This window comes from Pan paniscus, chromosome 11, assembly GCF_029289425.2.
Source record: "Pan paniscus chromosome 11, NHGRI_mPanPan1-v2.0_pri, whole genome shotgun sequence".
Classification (NCBI taxonomy): Eukaryota; Metazoa; Chordata; class Mammalia; order Primates; family Hominidae; genus Pan; species Pan paniscus.
This window is the reverse complement of record NC_073260.2, coordinates 50,923,891-50,946,378: the sequence shown is the minus strand read 5'-3', so window position 1 is coordinate 50,946,378 and position 22,488 is coordinate 50,923,891. Positions and strand designations below refer to the sequence as shown.

General features: G+C 50.5%; 1 protein-coding gene across 3 annotated transcripts; it reads left to right on the top strand.

The window, feature by feature from the left end:
* The first annotated feature begins 5,028 nt into the window (after positions 1-5,028).
* NXNL2 (nucleoredoxin like 2) lies at positions 5,029-19,719 on the top strand. Of its 3 annotated transcripts, XM_055091815.2 has the most exons (4): positions 9,429-10,034; positions 10,148-10,485; positions 12,398-12,553; positions 19,122-19,719. In XM_055091815.2, exons 2-4 carry the CDS (start codon positions 10,184-10,186, stop codon positions 19,288-19,290), a joined length of 627 nt encoding a protein of 208 aa, XP_054947790.1. In that variant the 5' UTR covers positions 9,429-10,034; positions 10,148-10,183; the 3' UTR covers positions 19,291-19,719. The 3 variants fall into 3 exon arrangements, with proteins under 3 accessions (XP_063450431.1, XP_054947790.1, XP_003806371.2); XM_063594361.1 differs by lacking the exons at positions 9,429-10,034; positions 12,398-12,553 and adding an exon at positions 5,029-9,105; XM_003806323.5 differs by lacking the exon at positions 12,398-12,553 and having other exon boundaries at positions 9,446-10,485.
* Positions 19,720-22,488: the final 2,769 nt, after the last annotated feature.

Sequence of the window (22,488 nt, the reverse complement as noted above, 5' to 3'; positions counted from 1 at the left end):
ACCTAGCCCCGAGTCCTAGAGGGGCCATTCGTGGGGTTTGGAAGCTGGGACACACATGCATATATATACACTCATATAACCCTTATGCACATGTACATACACACACAACACTCATATACACACCACCACACACACACTTACATACAGATGCATGCTACGTTAAAGACTGAATTTTCTTCTTTTTTGTTTTTGTAGAGATGGGGCGGTCTTGCTATGTTGCCCAGGCTGGTCTCGAACTCCTGGGCTTAAGTGATCCTCCTGCCTTGACCTAACAAATTGCTGAGATTATGGGCATGAGCCGCTGCACCTGGACTGAATTTTCAACCGTGGGTTAGGACTATAGGGTTTTTGTGATTTTCTGACTTGGTGATGGTAGTTCTCTGGTCAGGCTTAACAGATAACTGAATGGTGTCTATATCAAGGGTTTTGTTCTGAAATGAAAAGGCCTTTGGGCTAGGGGGCTTGCTGCTGTCGTCATTAGGAGTAGCTGGCGTGGTTAGTTTTGGGGAGTGTGATGAAGTGACAGTGACTGTTGGAAATATCTGTAGGATGCTGCTGGAAAAATGCTGGAAAAGCAGAACAAAACAGAACACCAAAAACAAAAGCCCTGGGCATCTGGTAAACATGGTTTCAAAAATACAAGCTATAGAAATGTGTTCTATGTCATAGCGAAGCATCTTTCAGGTGCCTCTTTTTTTTTTTTTTTGCGATGGAGTCTTGCTCTGTCGCCAGGCTAGAATGCAGTAGTGCGATCTTGGCTCACTGCAACCTCTGCCTCCCGGGTTCAAGCGATTGTTCTGCCTCAGTCTCCCAAGTAGCTGGGATTGTAGGTGCACACCACCATGCCCAGCTAATTTTTGTATTTTTAGTAGAGATGAGGTTTCACCATGTTGGCCAGGATGGTCTCAATCTCCTGACCTTGTGATCCACCTGCCTTGGCCCCCCAAAGTGCTGGGATTACAGGCATGAGCCACCGCGCCCAGGCAGAGAGTGGGTGATTTTAATGTGACAAGTTATGTTTGCAGAGCAGTCAGTCATGGCTTGTTCCCTCTGCATTTCCACCCTTCCTTGTGTTACCAAGAGTCCTGCCAGTTGAACCTCTTGTCCCCATACAGTCTGTTCTGTCGTGCCCTACCTGGGCCGTGGGGTTTATCTCCTAGGAAACCCCCATAGGGGTTTGACCAGCTCCTGCTTCCTGGGCAACAGTGTGCCCAGCCCTAGAACTTGACAGTGGGGTCAGCTGTCTGCACCCAGTGACAGCCACCCTCATGGTGGCCAAACTGAGAAGCTCACTCTTCCCTCTCCCAACCTGCTGTGGCCCCGCTCCTGCCACCTCTTTCAAGGACCAGCCTCCTTACAAAGTCTTTCCCAGTTCTGCCCCTTGAAGAAACTCTCCTTCCTCCACACCTCTATTATGGGTTGTGCATCCCCCACAAAGATGAGCCATTCTGAAGTCCTAACTCTCAGGACCTCAAAATGTGACCTTATTTGGAAACAGGATCCTTGCAGATGTAATAGTTAAAGTTAGGTCACATTGGAGCAGGGTGGGCCCCTGACCCAATGTGACTGTGTTCTTATAAAAAGGACACCGGTGAAGACCTAGGATTGGAGTGACACAGCCACAAGCCAAGGAATCCAAAGATTGCTGCAGCCACCAGAAGCCAGGAAGAGGCAAGCAAGGACTTCCTAAGGTTTCAGAGGGAGCACGGCCCTGCACCACGCTGATGTCAGACTTCTGGCCTCTGGAACTATGAGATAGCCCATTTCTGTTGTTTGGAGCCACCCAGGTTGTCTTTGTTACAGCAGCCCTGAGGAACTAACCCAACCTCCATCCAGGAATGGATTGTATTTCCTGCTGCCAATGCTGGAGCAGGGTGGCTTCGTGGCCATGCAGCCCCTCAGAGGCACAGGGCCCTGCACTTGGGGTTTAGTGCTCTGTGACTGCTGTCTTGACATTCTTAATTATTTTATCAGGCTGGGCACGGTGGCTCATGCCTCTAATCCCAGCACTTTAGGAGGCCAAGGGGGGCGGATCACTTGAGGTCAGGAGTTTGAGACCAGCCTGGCCAGCATGGAGAAACCCCATCTCTACTAAAAATACAAAAAATTAGCCAGGTGTGGTGGTGGGCACCTGTAGTCCCAGCTGTTTGGGAGGCTGAGGCAGGAGAATCACTTGAACCTGGAAGGTGGAAGTTGCAGTGAGCCAAGATTGCGCCACTGCACTCTAGCCTGGGTGACAGAGTGAGACTCTTGTCTCCAAAAAAAAACAAAACAAAACAAAACAAAAAAAACTTTATTTTATCTTTGAATTTGTGTGGTGTAAGTGAGGCCTCATTGGACAGTGGAGCATACGTGAGCACTTGGAGCCTGTCTCATGTGTGCTCCCATCTGCTGCTGGTCCGCCACCTCTCCCAGGCACATTCTTGACTGCTCGTCTCCCTCCTTTTGGTGTCCTGGGCCCCACATGGCCTCCCCATCCCCACCCTCACCCAGCAACCGCTGGTGCCCTCCATGGTCTGCGGGAGCCTGAGTGTGTATGTGTGGAGGGGTGTGGGGTTGACATCAGATGCTTTTACTACACTACCCATGGCATCTCAGGGTGGGCATGGCCATGCAAGCAGCTGGTGGACTGTGTACCCACCAAGTCACTCGGCAGGGCCCCTGGGCAAGTGTGACAGTTGACACTCACCCTGTCCCAAGAAAGCATGATATTCAGTAGCAAATAAAAACACCATGATAGGTCAAAAGAGAGACCATGGAAGAAAGGGAAAAGCTTTCGTTTATTTTAGTTTCGTTTATTTGCTGGCCCATTCTTTTCCTGCTTTTTGAACAAGGGGCTCTGCATTTTTATTTTGCACTGGGCCTTTCAAATTATGTGACTGGCCCTGGTTGGGAGCTGCAAAGTGATGCTCCAACTTAGAAACGAGACACGGGATCCATCAGCTATGATATAAGATGAATTCCTTGTGGATTGGAACTCGGGCAAGCAGCCTCATGAAGAAACAAGGTATGCATGATGCTATTAGCAGGCAAGGGCCCTGGTCAGCTGAGACGGTCCTGCTTCCTCTGGATAGGGTATCCTGGCCATTGGAATATTTAAAACTAGGAAATTCAGAAAGTTATATTTGCACACTGGGATGTCTAATTTGTTTGTTACACTGATCAGTGCAAAAAATCTTTTCCATAATTGTATTTGAATATTCATAAATGTTGCTAGAAGAAAAAGTCAATTTCATGTCAAACCACCAAGGATCACATTTTCTTCACATGCTGCTCTTTTGCTAGGGAGAAGTGATTCAATGTATGTTGACAAAAAGCAGGACTGAGAAGAGCAGAACTGGTCCAAGAACTTATGAAATACCCACATTCAGGGAGACTTTCTCTAAGGAGAAACACCCCTCTTCAGAAGTCCGGGGAGCTTGCATACTGAGTAGAAAGGCAGAGCCGTACCTCCCTGGAGAGTCTCTGAAGACCTCATCTGCCCAGCCATCCAGCATGAGCTCTGGAAACCTTCTGCCTTTTAGTCTATGTCAAGACTAGAAGCCAAGCAAGGTGTCACAGCCCTTCATAACTGTTAATGAGAAATAGAACTGAACACTATCCAAGGCAAAAAGACAGACTCTGTTGAGCACTACTGCAAAAGGAAAGCGCCGAGCACAATTCCCAACACAAGGACAAGTGGGGATTTACAGCCCAGGAACAGGGTGGAGGTGGGGGGTTGGCAGATGGAAAACAGAGGGGACCTTGACGGTAGGGGGGTATCTTGCTAAACTAACTTAACAGGACACTTGCTGCAGGCAGGCCAGGATGATTGGATACTAAGGGCAGAAGAGGACTTAACAGGATTCTTTGCTAAGACTGGCTCAGGCAGGCTGAGCACGGGGTCCAAGGATGAGGCCTAGTTGAAAAAAGTGCCGGAGGAGTCTGTCTGAAGTTGGTCAAGCAGTGAGTTATTATCGTGCTCTCGGGAGGAAATGCAGAAAGGACTACCCTTAAATCAGGGGCAGTGGGGAGAGGAGAGGGGCTCAGGGAGGGAGGGCAGGCCTGAGGGAGCCTTCACTGGGGTCTCTCCGGCCAGCATCTGGAGTGGGACTCACTGCCCAGTTTCCCTGTGGTTGTCCAAGGCAAGTAAAGCTGCTTACAGATGCCCACACTCATGTCACCTTTAGATGCCCTGGAAGGAAGTTTGGTATGAAAGTGGCTTTGCATATCCCAGCTAGGAAAGTAGGGGCCACCTAATCCTGTTTCCAGGACTGCATTTGTGAGTGTTCCTGTGTGTGTTGTGCAGAGAGAAACATGAAGGAGAACTTGGCTCCAGCAGCGGTGGGAGAATGCAGGGCTTCATGCTGCATCCTGTGGCACCTGCAGCCCACTCCCTCCCCAGGGAGAGGTCAGGGGGACAGCATTTGGAGGCAAATGACGCAAGCTTTCTGCAATAGGAAGGGGTTTGGGAAAGTCCATTTGAAGACTGGTTGCCCCAGAAGAGTCAGCAATGACCCCTGAGAATGCCCTTTACTGAGTGAGCCAGGCTGAGCTGTTCTGGAGTCTCTGGTGCACGCATCTGACGAAGACCCCTCTTCCTTGCTGTCTACACACAGCCGCTCAGAGCAGGCAGTCCAAAGAGAATCTGGGATGGGGGTGGCTGACTCTGTTCCCCCATGATCACACCTCCCTGAAGGGCTTACTCGCTTCACCCAGGTCCCTGATGTAAACTAAATATAAAATCCTAACCCTCTACTCACTGAACAGACCCCCTGTTGGCCAAGAGGATCCCAGAAAAAAGTTAAAAACGAAATTCCTGGCCACAATGGGAAGGGAGGTTGGACTCATGCCTTGTTACATGCCCTCCCTTTTGGAGTTTAGGCAGAACTGACCAGCATAAATGTTAAAATACAGATCATAAGACTAACAAAACAGACTCTTTGTGACAATAAGGTAGCAAATGATAAATAGGACCTAAGTCCATGTCAGGCAAGGATTAAGTCACACACCCCATGGGTCACTCTGACCCAGTGGTTTGGTTAACAGACTTCCTTATCTTAACTGAAAACATTCCTTTCTGCTGATTCAAAATTTTTAGACAAAGTTTTACTCTTTTAACCAATTGCAAATTGAAGACTCTGGAGTGACCTATGACCAGGAAGCCCCCACTTTAACATATTCTGCCTTTTTGGGCCAAATCAATGTCTAATCTTCATGTATTGATTTATGACTTTTTCATAACTTCTGCTTCCCTGAAATGTGTAAAACAGAGTTGCGATCTAACTGCCCTGAGACCACTGACTCAAGGCTTTTTCAGTTTATGTCTTTCCCTGGGCTGTTGTCACTCATACTAGCTCAGAATAAACCTCTTTCAAATAGTTTACAGAGTTTGGTTTTTCCATTAACACTGAGTGGGCTGCTCTCCCCAGCAATGGAAATGCAGTGCCCCTTGTTCAACAAGCAGGAAAGGAAAGTGCCAGCAAAGGCACTAATATGCAAAAGCTTTTCTCTTTCTAGCATGGTCTTTTATTTGCCATTGAATGTCACACTTTCTTGGGCACAGGGTGAATGTCAACTTTCACCCTTGTCTGGGGGCCCTGCAGGCCACCAGCTATTCCTATGCCGTACCTACCCTGAGACCTTGTGGGGCAAAGGCATCGGACGTCAGTCTTCCCCCCACCACCTGGGCCCCCAGTGACCACAGAGGACACTAGCGGTTCCTGGGTGGAGGTGGAGATGGGGAGTCCAGGTGTGGCCCAGGACACCAAAAGGAGGAGAGGATTGAGCAGTCAAGAACCTATCTTGGGCTGGGCACAGTGGCTCACTCTTGTAATCCCAGCACTTTGAGAGGCCAAGGCAGGCGGATTACCTGAGGTCAGGAGTTCAAGACCAGCCTGGCCAACATGGTGAAACCGTGTCTACTAAAAATACAAAAATTAGTTGGGCGTGGTGGCAGGTGTCTGTAATCCCACCTACTCGGGACGCTGAGGCAGGGAGAATTGCTTGAAGCCAGGAAGCGGAGGTTGCAGTGAGCTGAGATCACAGCACTGCACTCTAGCCTGGGTGACAGAGTGGGACTCAGTCTCAAAATAATAATAATAATAATAATAAGAACCTGTCTTGGGGAGGTAGGGAGGCAGTGGCAGGTGGGAGCACACATGAGCTGGGGTCCAAACACTCACATATGTGCCACTGTCCAAGACCTCTCATATACCACACAAATTCAAAGATAAATTAAGAATTTTGGCTGGGTGCGGTGGCTCACGCCTGTAATCCCAGCACTTTGGGAGGCTGAGGCGGGCCGATCACGAGGTCAGGAGTTAGGGACCAGCTTGGTCAATATGGTGAAACCCCGTCTCTACTAAAAATAAAAAAATTAGCCGGGCGTGGTGGCGTGCACCTGTAATCCCAGCTACACGGGAGGCTGAGGCAGAAGAATCACTTGAACCTGGGAGGTGGAGGTTGCAGTGAGCTGAGATCACGCCATTGCACTCCAGCCTGGGCCACAGAGCGAGACTCCATCCAAAAAAAAAAAAAAAATCACCAGGCTGGGCAACATAGGGAGACCCCATCTCTAAAAAATAATAATAATAATAAAAAAATTAGCCTTGCATAGTGGCATGTGGCTATAGTCCTAGCTACTCAGGAGGCTGAGGCGGGAGGATCCCTGGAGCCCAGGAGTTGGAAGCTGCAGTGAGCTATGATCCCACTACTGCACTCCAGCCTGGGTAAGAGAGTGAGATTCAGTTTCTAAACAAAAAACAAAACAACAAAGACTGCAACCGCAGAACACTGAGCCCCAAGTGAGTGCAGGGCCCTGTGCCTCTGAGGGTCTGCATGCCTAGGAAGCCGCCCTGCCCCCGACATCGGCAGCAGGAAGTGCGATCCATTCCTGGATGGAGGTTGGGTGAGTTCCCCAGGGCAGGCAGTATTAATGCGAATGACCGTTAATTTTCTCGGGAGGGTGGCACCGTCAACTAATTAGGAATGCTGTCTACTTTGGCTCATTGTGTGTTCAAGGATAAGATGACAAAACAAAATAGTCTGGATGATTTTGAGAGCTTAGCTGCATTTCATTCCTCTTACCTCTGAGTTTTAACGTAAGTCAGGGGCCTCCTCATGCAAGATTTATACTGCTCACAGTTCCTCTCAATTTTTTCCTCCGATTTGTCTATCCATTTTCCCCAGAGGACAGTGAATCGGGGCTCTTGACAGCCTGCTTCACCTAAGAGCGCCAATCAATCCTCCCGCAGGGTTTCCACTGAGCTTTGGCTGCTAAGTACATTTACGCAACCGAGCCGACGGGCTGTGCCTGCAGGCAACGGCGTCCGCCAATTTCCGTTCATTTAACGGCGAGACTGGGGGAGCCCGGGCCGGCAGGCGGGTCCTCAGGAAGCGCAAATTTCACCTTCCCTGACTCCTCTCACCGCTAGATTAAAACTGCGCCCCTCGGTGGCTCAAGCCTGTAATTCCAGCACTTTGGGAGGCAGAGGTGGGTACCTGAAGTCAGGAGTTTGAGACCAGCCTGGCTAACATGGTGAAACCCCGTCTCTACTAAAAATACAAAAATTAGCTGGGCGTGGTGGCACGCGCCAGTAATCCCAGCTACTCAGGAGGCTGAGGCGGGAGAATTGCTTGAACCCGGGAGGCGGAGGTTGCAGTGAGCCGAGATCACGCCATTGCACTCCAGCCTGGGCAACAAGAGCGAGACTCCATCTCAACCAACCAACCAAACCAAACCAAAATAAAACAAAACAAAAACCTGCGCCCCTCCTCATGGCTCTTCTTTTGGCATAGCACCTGCAAAATATCTTCCTTATTTATTGTTTGTGCCCGTTAGAACATAAGCTCCAGGCAGGCACAGGAGCAGGACTCAGGGGTCGGTGAACGTGACGGGAGTCCAAAGTCAGTGGGGGATCCATCTTGTCTTAGGAGAGCAAAGACCTTCTCTCTGTCCTCCCCGGTTCCATAGCTGGCTCTATGAAATTAACTGCCAACGGGCAGATGAACGGGGGGAACGGGAATACACATTTATTAATCTTTAATATCACCTGCATGGGGGCATTGCAGGAAACTAGGTGAAAACCCCCCAAACCAGTGAGCTTTGAGAGCTTCTAAAATTGGGGAACTGGAAGCTGGTGTAGGCCACTTAGGGGAGAGTAACTGATTTTTAGGAAAGATGCATAAGTCTTTATGAGTTTGTGACAAAGTTTGTCTAGGTGTGGTGTGGACTTCTGCTGTGATAAGAGTCCATCCTCCCGGGAGGGAATTTACGACAATCAGTTTCTTTTGGAGGCTCCGTCTTTAGACAGGTAAGGGGAGAACGTCTCTCTGCATTTGCTATTTTTCAAGTGCCTCTCGCTCAAAATAATCAATATACCAAAGCGGCATATTTTAGGGTGGCATATTTTGGTTTCATTCACTGTCTTTAAGTTTTTGATATTTTGTTCATTATAAACTTCTTTTGCATTCATTTTGACTTTTTAAGATATTGTATTAAAACATTATTTACCTTGATTACTGAGTTTTTTGTCGCGCCCTTAAATTTTGCCCCTATGCGAGTGCCTCGCTCGCTTGCCTCCTTCTAGCCCGGGTCTGGCAGGGAGTTGAAATTATTTTTCTCACTGCTGAATTCCCAGGGCCTACAACAGTGCTCGCCAAAAAATTAATACTCTTGGTTCTTCAAATAAAACATTCTGTAAGGACTGCTCCCAATTTCTTCCTGAACTTCACGAACCCTCCCAGCCAGGACACAGGATGTCAGGGGCAAACACCCTGAACCAACGGAGCTCAGGTTCCCTACCACCCCGCTCAAGCCCGCTCCAAGCCCAATTACCCTTCCCCTTCCTCGTCGTCCCATCCTCCCTGATGCCTCTTCCAAGGCGCTGGGCCGCGCGGCAAGAGCTCCAAGGCAAGATTCAAATGCCCTGGGGAGACGGCTGCGGGACACCTGCGGCGGGGCCCGGCAGGGAGCGCGAGACTGGAAGAGAGGCCAGGAGGGAAGGAGAGCGACGCAGGGTTTTGGGGGAGGGGCTGCGTGGGGCGCTGAAGGGGAGCGCGAGGAGTGGGAGGAAGTGAAGGAGGAGGAAGAGCACGGTGTGGGGGAAGCGCAGGAGGCAATAGGTGGGGCGGGACGGAGGGCAGGGCGCTGCGTCGGGAGAAAGTGTAGAGGCGCTGGGGAGAGTGCCCACGACGGGAGAGCCCAGGGGCGCGAGGGCGCGGGAGTGTGGGCGGGGCGCAGTGGGGATGGGGGTGGGGGCGCGGGATGTGGTAGGGGGCGTAGTGGGGGGAGAGTGCAGGAATGCGGGCAGGGCGCAGTGAGGGGAGGGTGCGGGAGGTGGGCGGGGCGCAGTCGGGATGGGGGCGGGGGCGCGGGATGTCGGCGGGCCGCAGTGAGGGGGAGGGCGCGGGAGTGTGGGCGGGGCGCAGTGGGGGAGGGCGCGGGAGTGTAGGCAGGGCGCAGTGGGGGAGGGAGCGGGAGTGTGCGCGGGGCGCAGTCAGGGGAAACTGTGGAATGTGGGCGAGGCGCAGTTGGAGAAGAGTGCGGGGATGTGGGCGGGGCGCAGTGAGGGGAAACTGTGGAATGTGGGCGAGGCGCAGTTGGAGGAGAGTGCGGGGATGTGGGCGGGGTGCGGTGGGGGAGGGTGCGGAGATGTGGGCGGGGCGCAGTGGGTCGAGAGTGTAGGGATGTGGGCCCAGCGCAGTGGGGGGACAGTGTGGGGACAGTGTGGGGATACGGGCGAGGCGCAGTGGGGGCGGGGGCGGGGATGTGGGCGGGGCGCAGTGGGTGGAGAGTGCGGGATGTGGGCGGGGCGCAGTTGGGGAGCATGCGGGGAATGTGGGCGGGGCGCAGTGGTGGGAGGGCGCAGGAGTGTGGGCGGGGCGCAGTTGGGGGAGGGTGCAGAGACCTGAGGGCTTGAGGTTGCCTGGCTGGCTCCCTTCCCAGAGGCGGGTGCCGCGCTGTCGCCCAGGTATCTGGGGTCTCTGGTGTCTGAGTGTCTCATTGTCGGCGCGAACACAATTGCTTCAGCCACAGGCGAGGCCTGGCCAAGGTGTGGGCGCATCTGGGGCAGGTCTTGAGAGGTCCAGCGCCCGGTGGTGCGGACAGAGGCGGGGCACCGCGGCGCTCGCCGCCGCCTCCCCGCAGGTGATCATCCTCCTGCAGGTGTCCTCGGGTCTCAGGTGGCTGCGCGTCTGCGCCATGGTTGACATTCTGGGCGGGCGGCACCTGGTGACCTGTAAGGGCGCGACGGTGGAGGCCGAGGCGGCGCTGCAGAACAAGGTGGTGGCACTGTACTTCGCGGCCGCCCGGTGCGCGCCGAGCCGCGACTTCACGCCGCTGCTCTGCGACTTCTATACGGCGCTGGTGGCCGAGGCACGGCGGCCCGCGCTCTTCGAAGTGGTCTTCGTGTCAGCCGACGGCAGCTCCCAGGAGATGCTGGACTTCATGCGCGAGCTGCATGGCGCCTGGCTGGCGCTGCCCTTCCACGACCCCTACCGGCAGTGAGTGGGGGTCCTGGGGGGGGGGCGGGGGCCGCCCGGCACGTCTTCCCCATGTTCCCCCAGGCCTCCCCCTCTGCACTGGGGAGCTCTTTATGACGCCCCCCCTCCCCCACCACCTCCCCGTCTCTCGGTTCACGTCCGGGCTCCGGTAAATCACACTCAGTCTCAGTTTCAACCTCTCTTGGAGACCAGGGAGGGTGCAGACCAGATTCGAAAACCCAGGGCATCGGCACCCCAAGGGGGCTCATGGAGCATGGACGCGGGCGCGTTTCTGCCTGGGGTCTGGAGCTCCGGGAATCTGCATTGCGAAGGAGCTCCCAGTGGTGTTGATGCTGTGGGTTCGCGGGCTCGGCTCCGGGAACCGCCGGCCCAATCAGCCCTGGACTCCCGGCGCCGCTGCGTCATCCTCCCAGTTAGTGGGCAGGAAGCACAGGGACATGACCCGGTGTCTGGATGCGGGGATGAGGGATGACCCGCGAGGACATCAGCTCTGTGACAGGCACCCACAGTGCAGGCCGTGGTTGGTTTGCTGGGAGGGAGGGACGGGGGCTTCAAGGCTGGCAGGAACCCAGGTGCTGGCCACCTTTGCGGTTTCATTTTTACCGACACTGATGGAATTTCACCACTAGAGAAGCATAAAACTCATTACTATAAACTTTATTACTCTAACTGTTGCAAAGGAGGGGGTAGGGATTGGCAGAGAGGGGATTACAGGGATTGATTGTTCTGCTTTTGGGGTGGGTCTCCTGTGGTCTCCTATGGTGTAAGAGTCCAGACTTAGGTTTAAAGCAGGCCTCGTCAAGTATGTTGTCCTGGCCACCCCCTTCTAGGTACCAATGTGAATTTCTGGGTTTTGTTTTACAGCCTCACATTTCTGGAGATTATCATTAAGTTGTGGCATTACCCCCTAAACTGATTATCATGAGATGACATTCCTTCTGGAAAATGAAAACTGGAAGCTAACTTTGGAAAGTTTTGCAGATGAGTACTTAATGGGAAGAAATCTAATTATTCCCCCAAACATGATTTTTGGTGATTCCCAGTGAAAGAGGAGGCCCAGGCAGGGCACCGCCCAGCCTTCCAGGGGGGTAACCTGCTTCTGGGAGCCTCACTCACACCGGGACTCTGAAAGTTCTATTGATAATGAATCTCCAAGATGGGTGGTTCACTTTGCAAAAGGATTTCTTACAGAATCAGTTCAAGTGGTGCTTTTAAAAACAGGATTGGACTTGTTTAGTACTCAAGTTATTTGTAAGCTTTTGAAAGAACACAGGCTTGAAAGCGAGAGACGATGGCAGTATCATTATAGTAATTAGGCACAAAGCTCTGGCCCAGCTCTGGGATTTACTTGCCAGGTGATGGCAGGCAAGGTATTTTATTGCTGAGCATATGATACATCACGTGGTTGTTGTCAGGGTTGAGCTGATCACATGTGAGCTCATGTGTCCGCTGGTTATGTCCCAGCTCTCTAGTCTATTGCCCCATTTTACAGATGTGCCATTGAGGCATAGAGTTCAGTTCTCCTGGCTCTGAGGACCCTCTTTCTGCCGTGCCCTACTTCCTCACTGAGGGGGTGGTGAGCCTTGGTCCCCAGCGGCACACAGATTGGACTGGGGAGGTCATCGCTTGGGGCCATGGAGACTGCTCGTCTGTTTCTGATGCTCTGGTCAAGCCTGTGAGCTCCAGCTGGAGGCAGTGAGCTGCGTGACGTGGGTCAGCTGTGTGCTCCTATCTTCTCAGCCTGGCTGGCCTGGGAGGGATTTTTCTTTTTGTAAACTTAGCTGTTTGTCCCTACCCCTTTCCACACTGAACTTCCTTAACCCTGTTGTTGTCATGTGTAAGCTAGGGAGTGGGATATTCTGTGGGAATTGTTGGAGCTACGCCCTAAATTCTGCTTATCCTACGTCTACAGGACCTTGGTGTTCCCATCTGATTGGCTCTTGGTTCAAAGACCAATCCGGTTTAGCCATGCCTTGCTCCAACTCTCCGGGGGTTTCCTGAGTTTCCATTGCCCACAGGACAGAGCCAGACATGGTTCAGTGCCTGGCATCCCCAGGGAGTGTGTTTGGTGAGTAGTTGAAGCAAGTGAGCAAAAGACAGTTCTGCAGACAGATTTGCTTGGCCACAGCCTGCTCCTGGCTGAGATGACAGACTAGAGTCAGGAGTTGCCATGGCAACCCAGAAGTGTGGTTTATGCCAGCAACAAGGATGTGGCTGTGTTAGTTGAAGGCAGGGACCAACGCTGGTTGCAACAGTGCTGAGGACAAGGAGGAACTGGGCTCTTGGATTTTCCCCAAATGCTTAAAGTCCTAAGTTATTACCATGACAACATTCTCTCCTCCAAAAGCAAGTTCTTTTCTCTGTGGACACAGCTCAGGGCCCAGAGGGGATTGAGATGACATTAGGGAAAAAGTGAGGTTCTTTGCCTCTCATGTGCAGCTCCAAGGTTACATTTGTCCCCAGGCAGAGGCTGCCAGCATGGGGATTTGAGGGCTGGTACTGAGTGTCTCTTGGAATATCAGTGAAATGACCACCTCCACCCTCCTGATTCCTCAAAGCCCAGCCTGCTCTGCATCCCCCTGACTGTGTTAGAGCTTGATTTAATGTTGCAAGTGATTAAAACAGCAGCAATGAGAACAACTCAAAGAGCTTGAACAGTAAAGGTTATGGGCTGGCTTTAATGAGACACCCATCAGCCAGAAGATGGTGTCAAGGGCAAGCTGGAGGCCACGGAGGATGCAGCTTTGTGGCTCGCCTTCTGCCATGTCTGCCCCTTGCTCAGGCTGCAGGCAGTTGCTGCCTGGCAAATCCTGTGTCTCCTCACGGTGGCAGAATGGCTGCTGTGTCTCAGACTGCGCATTTCTGTACTTTCCTCTTTCCCAGCACACAGCCAGGTGCCGCACCACGCCTCACTGATTCTGATTTGGCTAGTTCCCCATTTCTGTACTATTAAGTGTAGCCAGGGGCCACCAGATAGATAGATATGCTGACTGAGCAGTTGGCTCAGGTGGAATTGGAGGTGGGTCTTTCCCACACAGTAAGAACAGCTAGCATTTATCAAGTACTTATTATGTGCCAAGCCTCATTCTTCATTAAGCTGTTTATTTAATCCTCACAACAACTCCAGGAGGTGGATTCTGTTATTCCCGAGGTGTAGATGAGGAATCCGAGGTGCAGGAGGTTAACTAGCCTGCCCATGACACACAGCTAGTTCATGCCAGAAAATGAAGGAGACATGGTTTTCCAAGGAGGGTCACAGATGCTGAGCAGCAAACCACAGGCCTGTACTCCCCGTGCTGTCAGGGGCACCATGCCCAGCCTCCTCTCCGCTTGCTGTCTCCTACCTCCTCCCAGTTGGTGCAGGGGATGCAGAAAGCCCTGGAAGACTGCTGTGGGATTGGCCAACTTGAGCAAGCATAAACCACCAGATCTTGGGCACTGCCCCAGCGTCAGAGGTGGGGAGATTGCATTTCTGATGAGTTTCCGGGTGATGTTGGTGTTGCTGCTCCTGGGACCTCACATTGTTCCTGACAGTGCTGGTCAAAGGCTGGTGCATGGACCCATGTCAGTTGGGAATCTGTCAGGAGTGCAGATGCTGTCGGACCTGGGGGTACTCAGGAATCTGTAGGTGAGATACTGCTGCTGCTGCTGCTGGCATTCCAACCCCTTCACGACCCACCAGCAGCCCTGCAAGGAGTCCTCATGGCCTTGGGGAAGAGGTTCAGGTTCCTGAGATAACAGAGTCCCACCTGGTCTGGCCCCAGCCGGACCGTCTACTTTCCTTTCTGGAAGTGACGTGTGCGGGCCCTGCCCTGTCCCACTGCCCAAAGTACAGATGCTAAAATAACCCATTTGCCAAAACTGCTGGATAAAGAGCTTAAATCAGGCTGCTGGCCATTTTGCTGCAGTCTTTATGCAAAGAGTTACTTGGTTGTTTCTCGTTTCTTCACCTTTTTCTTTCTTTCTTTTTTATTTTCTGAGATGGAGTTTCGCTCTTGTTGCCCAGGCTAGAGTGCAATGGCGCAGGCTCGGCTCACTGCAACCTCTGCCTCCTGGGTTCAAGTGATTCTCCTGCCTCAGCCTCCCAAGTAGCTGGGATTACAGGCACCCACCACCACACCCGGCTAATTTTCGTATTTTTAGCAGACACAGGGTTTCACCATGTGAACAGGTCTCGAACTCCTGACCTCAGGTGATCCACCCATCTTGGCCTCCCAAATTGCTAGGATTACAGGCGTGAACGACCGCACCTGGCCACACATTTTTGTTTTATGCCTTTGGGAAAAGCTAATTGCTTAGGCATTTTAAATTTTAGGTGTTGTGCAGCTGGGCGTGGTGGCTCATGCCTGTAATCCCAGCACTTTGGGAGGCCGAGGCGGGTGGATCACATGGTCAGGAGATCGAAACCATCCTGGCTAACACGGTGAAACCCTGTCTCTACTAAAAATACAAAAAATTAGCCAGGCATGGTGGCGGGCGCCTGTGGTCCCCGCTACTCTGGAGGCTGAGGCAGGAGAATGGCGTGAACCTGGGAGGTGGAGGTTGCAGTGAGCCGAGATTGTACCACCGCACTCCAGTCTGGGTGAAAGAGCGAGACTCCATCTTAAAAAAAAAAAAAAAAGGTGTTGTGCAGGATTCTTAAGATGCTAGAGAGGGACATCTCTGCCACATCTTTCATGCTGACTGCTGTGGTTCGTTGACCTGTCCAGGCTCCATCTGGCCGAGTTCCACACGCGCCTCCCCTGTTGTGAGCACTCATGGCTGTTCGTGAAGGAGTTGGTGTCCCCTAAACCTGCAGTTTGACATGAATTCACATCTGCTCTGTGTTTGAGACATGACTTTCTCAGTTCTGCAAATACAGTTTTGGCTGAGTGGTCTCTGCTGTGTCTTTTTTTCACTATGCATGATAGGTTTTAGAGAATAGTTTACATGTTTATTTTTTCCCACTTTTCCTTTCCCTCCCCAGGTGAGTCATTGGACACCACAGGGAGCAGGTCCGGACTGCCGGGGTGGGGGCTGTGTCCATTGGTTCTTTGGGGAATAGGCCTGTCCTGGCAGGGGTCATGCAGCCCCAGAAAGGCCACAGCCCTCCCAACAGTGTCCCCTCAAGGAGGTTCAGTCCACACTGGGCCTGTGTAATGACCAGGTTGGCCTCATTTTTGATATTCTTGTGCCTTCTCTCTTTTTCCTTGCTCAATCTCAGTAGATTTTTTTTTTTTTTTTTTTTGGAGCTAGGGTCTTGCACCATCATCCAGGCTGGAGTGCAGTGGTGTGGTCACAGCTCCCTGCAACCTTGAACTCCTGGGTTCAAGCGATCCTCATGCCTCAGCCTCCCAAGTAGCTGAGCCTACAGGTGTGCACAGCCACACCTGGTTATTTTTTTTTATTTTGTGGAGATAGGGTCTTGTCATGTCACCCACCAGTGTCCCCTCAAGGAGGTTCAGTCCACACTGGGCCTGTGTAATGACCAGGCTGGCCTGATTTTTGATATTCTTCTGCCTTCTCTCTTTTTCCTTGCTCAATCTCAGTAGACTTTTTTTTTAGAGCTAGGGTCTTGCACCGTCATCCAGGCTGGAGTGCAGTGGTGTGATCACAGCTCCCTGCAACCTCAAACTCCTGGGTTCAAGCAATCCTTCTGCCTCAGCCTCCCAAGTAGCTGGGACTACAGGTGCGTGCAACCACACCTGGTTAATTTTTTTTTATTTTGTGGAGACAGGGTCTTGTCATGTCACCCAGGGATGTCTTGAACTCTTGGGCTCAAGTGATCCTCTCACCTTGACCTCCCAAAGTGCTGGGATTACAGGCGTGAGCCACTGTGCCCAGGCTCGGTAGAGATTTGTTTCACATTTTAGTGTTTCCTGAGAACCAAGTTGGGTTTTATTGGTCACCCCATGTTGGTTTTTGTTGGTTCATTTCCTATGTCAGTAATTTTTGTTCTCAATCTTATTCTGCCTTCTTTCTACTTTCTTTGTGTTTGTGCCATCCTTATTTTTCTAGCTTATTGAATTAGATCCATAAGTCATCTATATACTAAAGTTTTGGATAAGCGTTTTTAAGGCTACAGCTTCCTAAGTGTGTTTAATTGTGTTTACAGCTTGGGATTTGTAGTATATTCCATATTGTTCTGTTTTAAATACTTTGTCATCTGCGTTACTATTTCCCATATAACATACAGTTAGTTTTAAAACTCATTCTTAAAAATGATTTCTTTTTGGCTGAGCATGGTGGCTCATGCCTGTAATCCCAGCACTTTGGGAGGCCGAGGTAGGTGGATCACGAGGTCAGGAGATCGAGACCATCCTGGCTAACACGATGAAACCCCGTCTCTACTAAAAAAATACAAAAAAATTAGCCGGGCATGGTGGCGGGCGCCTGTAGTCCCAGCTACTCGGGAGGCTGAGGCAGGAGAATGGCATGAACCCAGGAGGCGGAGCTTGCAGTGAGCCGAGATTGCGTCACTGCACTCCAGCCTGGGCGACAGAGCAAGACTCCATCTCAAAAAACAAAAAAACAAAAAACAAAAACAAACGAACAAAAAAATATATATTTTTTTATTTTTATTTTTTGAGACAGAGTCTCACTCTGTCACCCAGGCTGGAGTGCAGTGGCGCGATCTCGGCTCACTGCAACTTCCGCCTGCTGGATTCAAGCAATTCTCTGGCCTCAGCCTCCCAAGTAGCTGGGACCACAAATGCGTGCCACCATGCCCGGCTAATTTTTTGTATTTTTAGCAGAGACAGGGTTTCACCATGCTGGCCAGGCTGGTCTCAAACTCCTGACCTCATGATCTGCCCACCTCAGCCTCCCAAAGTGCTGGGATTACAGGCATGTGCCACCCGCGCCCGGCCCCAAAAATGGTTTCTTATTGGTTTCCAATTCCATTACCATTGGTCTGATTAAGTGATCTATATGTTATTGACCACTTGAAATTCATTAATACTTCCTTTGTGACTTGAGAACGTGATTGATTTTGTCACTGCTTCATAGATGTTTGGAAATAAACCATATTCTCTCTCTGTTGAGCGTAGGGGACCCTGTATTTTTTCCTGCTTGAGTGATGGTGTGTCTTTGACCTGGATGCCAGAAAGTGGCAGGAAGAACTTGAGGGACGTGTCAAAGGGGAGATTTGCTAATAGGAGGGTCTCAAATGGGTTTTTCCTTCCACTCGGGTTCACAATCCTGAGGGTGACAGATCAAGGAAATCCGATTACTGTCACTGTGAGGCCCTGGTGACCTGGCCATGGTAAACAGGAAAGGGATTTCACCCGGCTGCCCTGTCTTGAGGGAGTAATCCCAGTGAAGATTACGAGAATTGCAAAACCAAGAAGGCAGATGCTCGTTTCCCTAAATGAATACAAATAATTTTGTAAAAAGACCACTCATCAGGTTATAGATACTGTAAATGTAAATGATGTAAAATGAGGCTAAGAAACCTCTCATCATGATAATGGCAATTGGTGCATCACTGAATTTGTAGGGTGGAAAGTCAAGTGAAGCTCTAGATGTATTTAGAACTCATGGAATTTTAACTTTTTTTTTTTTTCCTTAGAAATGGGGTCTGCCGCCCAGGCTGGAATGTAGAGGCAATAACACGGCTCACTGCAGCCTCGACCTCCTGGGCTCAAGCGATCCTCCCACCTCAGCCTGTCGAGTAGCTGGGACTATAGGTGCATGCCACCACGCCTAGCTAATTTTTTAACTTTTGTAGAGACAAGGTCTCACTATGTTGCCCAGGCTGGTCTTGAACTCTTGGGCTTAAGCCGTCTTCCCACCTCAGTCTCTTGAAGTGCTGGGATTACAGGTGTCAGCAACCACACCTGGCTGGAATTTTAACTTTTACCATTATATATACCTGATATTTTTCAACCCCTTGAGATGTAGAGGACATAAAAAATTACTGGGTTTATTTGTGGGTTTAGACCTGCACTATCCAATCTGGTAGCCACTAGCCACTTGTGACAACTTAAATTTAAATTAAAAGTTAATTAAAATGAAAACTTCAGTTCCTTAGGCACACTAGCCACATTCTGAGCTCTCCCAGCCATATGTGGCTGGTGGCTACTGGATTGGGTAGCACAGATACGGAGAGTTCACTGCTGCAGGCAGCTCTCTGGTGTGGAACTGGGTTAGAAATGGTAGCACCAAGGCTGGGCGTGGTGGCTAACGCCTGTAATCCCAGCATTTTGGGAGGCCAAGGCGGGCAGATCACTTGAGGCCCGGAGGTCGAGACCAGTCTGGCCAACATGGTGAAACCCCGTCTCTACTAAAAATACAAAAAATTAGCTGGATGTGGTGGCACATACCTGTAATCCCAGCTACTTGGTAGGCTGAGGCAGGAGAATCACTTGAACGTGGGAGGTGGAGGTTGCAGTGAGCCGAGATCGTGCCATTGCACTCTAGCCTGGGCGACAAGAACAAAACTCCATCTCAAAAAAGAAAAAGAAAAAGAAAAAGAAATAGTAGCACCAAGAAGAAAGGAGCCCCCACCCCAGCAGGAGGGAGAACAGGAGCAGGCTGGGTGGGGCACCAGGTGGCTTCCTCCAAGTTGGCTGTACCTCAGGCTGGAGGGAGGGGGCGTGTCCCTTCAGATGTGCATGTGGGAGTGCTAACTTCGGTACCACTCTTCTCTCCTGCAGTGAGCTGAGGAAGAGGTACAACGTCACAGCCATCCCCAAGCTTGTGATTGTGAAACAAAATGGGGAGGTCATCACCAACAAAGGGCGGAAGCAGATCCGGGAACGGGGGTTGGCCTGCTTCCAGGACTGGGTGGAGGCGGCCGATATCTTCCAGAATTTCTCCGTTTGAAGTGGGAGGGACCTCAGAGGGCCAGGACAGGTGCTGCTTCTCCAGCACCGACGCTGGGGCAAAGAGGAGCATGTTGGGTTCCTTCCTCTGTTGGTGTGATTTCATTGTATTTCAGAGCAGAAGCACTAAGCTGTGGTCAAAAGCAACTATTGCTCAGGAAATAATACACTCCATATTTTGATCATGCAGCCTGTTTGTATTATAGTTATTTTTGTTATTCTTTGCATACCTTTATCCACCTGTGCTTAAGGAAGGATCCTCATATGTTCATACTGAGCTGTTGGAAATCTATGCAAGACATTTATTTGTACAAGTCTCTTCAGGTAAAATAATATATTTATTGATAACATTTTCTGGCGATCTGTTTATTTTAATGATATGCTTTCACAACTATCTTAATAAAGTTTGCAAGCTGTGTACTTTAATAAACAAGTCTATTGCCTTCTTTCTCATTCCATTCCAGGTGCCAGTAGGAAGAAAAGGAGTCTCTTGACAAATACCGTGCTTAAATATGTCTTATTTGTCACAGGTGCTAGTTTTTAATTATATGTCATCTTGGAATTTTCTTCTTCTCTTTGTTTTCTTTACACTTATTTGTAACAGCATTACAATATCCTAGAAAGCAATGAAATTTTCAAGGGTGTGTTTTCACATCTTCAAGATCAAACCTCAGTGTTACCTAAAAGTTAATAATCCATCGAAGTAAACAATCTTTATTAATGGTGGTGAAAGCCATCAGTGGTTCAGATTACTGTCCCAGCTTCCCCTGTGGCCTCTTGCTGGTGGGTCTTTCCTGTTTCTTTCCAGCCTCATTCTTATCCAATCAGCTGGGATTGTGAAAATACCGATACCCATCTCTAGCCAAGTCCTCACCTGCAGATCTGGTCAGCTTGCTGGGTTCCTCAGCTGAGAATTTGGAGCAAAGCTGACACCACTAGGACCAGCAATAGTAGAGTAAGGAAGCCCAGTGGGTGATACTCAGTGAACCTGTGCCACCGAGACATAAGCTGTTAATTAATTAGTCCCTTCAATCTCCCTCACCCTCTGCGCTGTCAGTTAGCTTCCCTGACCACTGAGACCCAGCCTCCTGGGGGCCCTGTGGGTTGACTAAGGATGCATTTACACTAACCTCATTGTTATTCGTGCCCCAAATAAGTCATGTAGAAATGCAGTTTTCTTCCAAAACTCAGAGGTGAAATATTTATTTAATTATGGCTTTTTCTTTTCTTTTTTTTTTGAGATGGAGTTTCACTCTTGTTGCCCAGGCTGGAGTGCAATGGCGCGGTCTCAGCTCACTGCAACCTCCGCCTCCCGGGTTCAAGCGATTCTCTTGTCTCAGCCTCCCGAGTAGCTGGGATTACAGGCGCCCGCCACCACGCCCAGCGAATTTTTGTATTTTTAGTAGAGACGGGGTTTCATCATATTGGTCAGGCTGGTCTCGAACTCCTTACCTCAGGTGATCCACCCGCCTCGGCCTCCCAAAGTGCTGGGATTACAGGCGTGAGCCACTGTGCCCGGCCTAATTATGGTATTTTCAATCACACATTCTTGGGAACTGGGTGGACATCTCTTGCATGTAGAGTATCCATAAACTGTTCGTGTGTGTGTGTGTGTGTGTGTGTGTGTGTGAACCACAACCACACACTTTTAAAAGGTAGAGAAACGGCCCTCCTGGTAAACGTGCTTGTAACTGCCAAGAACTGTGTTGGTGTTTGTGGGCTGGAAGATTTTGCTCTGGGGTGACTAGAGGGAGAGGCAGGGTCCACCTCGGCTGGGCTGGCCCTGTAGGACATGGGCCTTCGTCACCTAGGGCTGGGAGAGTGATGTGTCCTTTGAACCATTATTACTCCCTGAAGACACATTCTTTTTTTTTTTTTTTTTTTCTGAGACAGAGTCTCTTGTCTCCCATGCTGGAGTGCAGCGGCACCATCTTGGCTCACTGCAATCTCTGCCTCCTGGGTTCAAGCGATTCTGTTGCCTCAGCCTCCCGAGTAGCTGGGATTAGAGGCGCCTGCCACCAAGCCCGGCTAATTTTGTATTTTTAGTTGAAATGGTGTTTCTTCATGTTGGCCAGGCTGGTCTCGAACTCCTGACCTCAAGTGATCCACCCGCTTCGGCCTCCCAGAGTGCTGTGATTACAGTCATGAGCCACCATGCTTGGCCAACACATACTTTAATATTATAACATCCCAAACAATTTTTCTTGATGTAAGGCAAAGTATTCCAGCCTTCTTTCCGAGAACTGTGTAATTTGTGACTATTTCTACAAGTGCCTTGTGCCCCTTGTGTTCCAGAAGCAATACGTGCTCACTGTGGACGAACATCAGGAAAAAGATTCCATCATCCTGAGGGAAAGCCATGATGGATGTTTTAGTCCATCTACATGTCCCCTAAAGTCACCACCTTTTTATTTTTTCTGTGTGTACACATTGCTTTTCATCTTTATACACTTGCCACCCTGCGTGTGGACATAGACAAGCAGTGGCAGCGTGGTGTGGGCACCATGGGGCAGGGGTTGAAAGACATGCAGCATCGTGACCCAGCCCAGGCCCACATCTCATCCAGACTCCCTGGTGAGCCCCGTGGGCGCTAACATCTGAGAAGCATGGCTCTGCACAGGTGTCTTGTCCACTGAATTTATTGAAGTCATTTCACTGATTTCAGCCCACAACTGGGGCATCTTTATCAAAGCCCAGGGTGCTCCACAAGCCATCAGGCCTGGGGCAGGTGGGGGCCCTCCCCTCTCTCAGGAGATGCCTAGCCACTGGCATTCCTGCAGGAGGGCGTGCAGACCTCAGGGAGACTCATGAAATGCTGGTCACTGTGCACTGGAGAGGGGAAGTCACTGAGAGAACACACGTATACACCACACATATAACCTACACACACCACAAACACACACACAGACACAGACATTTCTAGAGAAAGGAAGAAGAGGGGTGACACAGAGCTCACCAGTCAGGAGAACTATGCTCTATTGGGCTGGACTGACTTAGGCCGAATTTACAAACACCATGGAGGTACCTTAAAACCCCATCCTTTCAGTAGGGTGGCCTATGCTAATTTTCATTGAAAAGAGCCTCTGTTTTAGTCACCTCCACTTTGCCAGCTATCTAGAATCTTTGAGCCATTTGGTAAACTGAATTACCCTTCTCTCCTGCATTTTTGTTTAAGAATTATCTGGGCTGGGCATGGTGG

What these genes read in the sequence shown, in the direction of transcription:
- NXNL2 (XM_055091815.2), top strand. Translation starts at nt 10,184, where the DNA reads ATGGTTGACATTCTGGGCGGGCGGCACCTGGTGACCTGTAAGGGCGCG. An exon ending in TTCCACGACCCCTACCGGCA is followed by an intron (nt 10,486 to 12,397) that starts GTGAGTGGGGGT and finishes CTACGTCTACAG; the next exon opens with GACCTTGGTGTTCCCATCTG. An exon ending in ATCCCCAGGGAGTGTGTTTG is followed by an intron (nt 12,554 to 19,121) that starts GTGAGTAGTTGA and finishes TCTCTCCTGCAG; the next exon opens with TGAGCTGAGGAAGAGGTACA.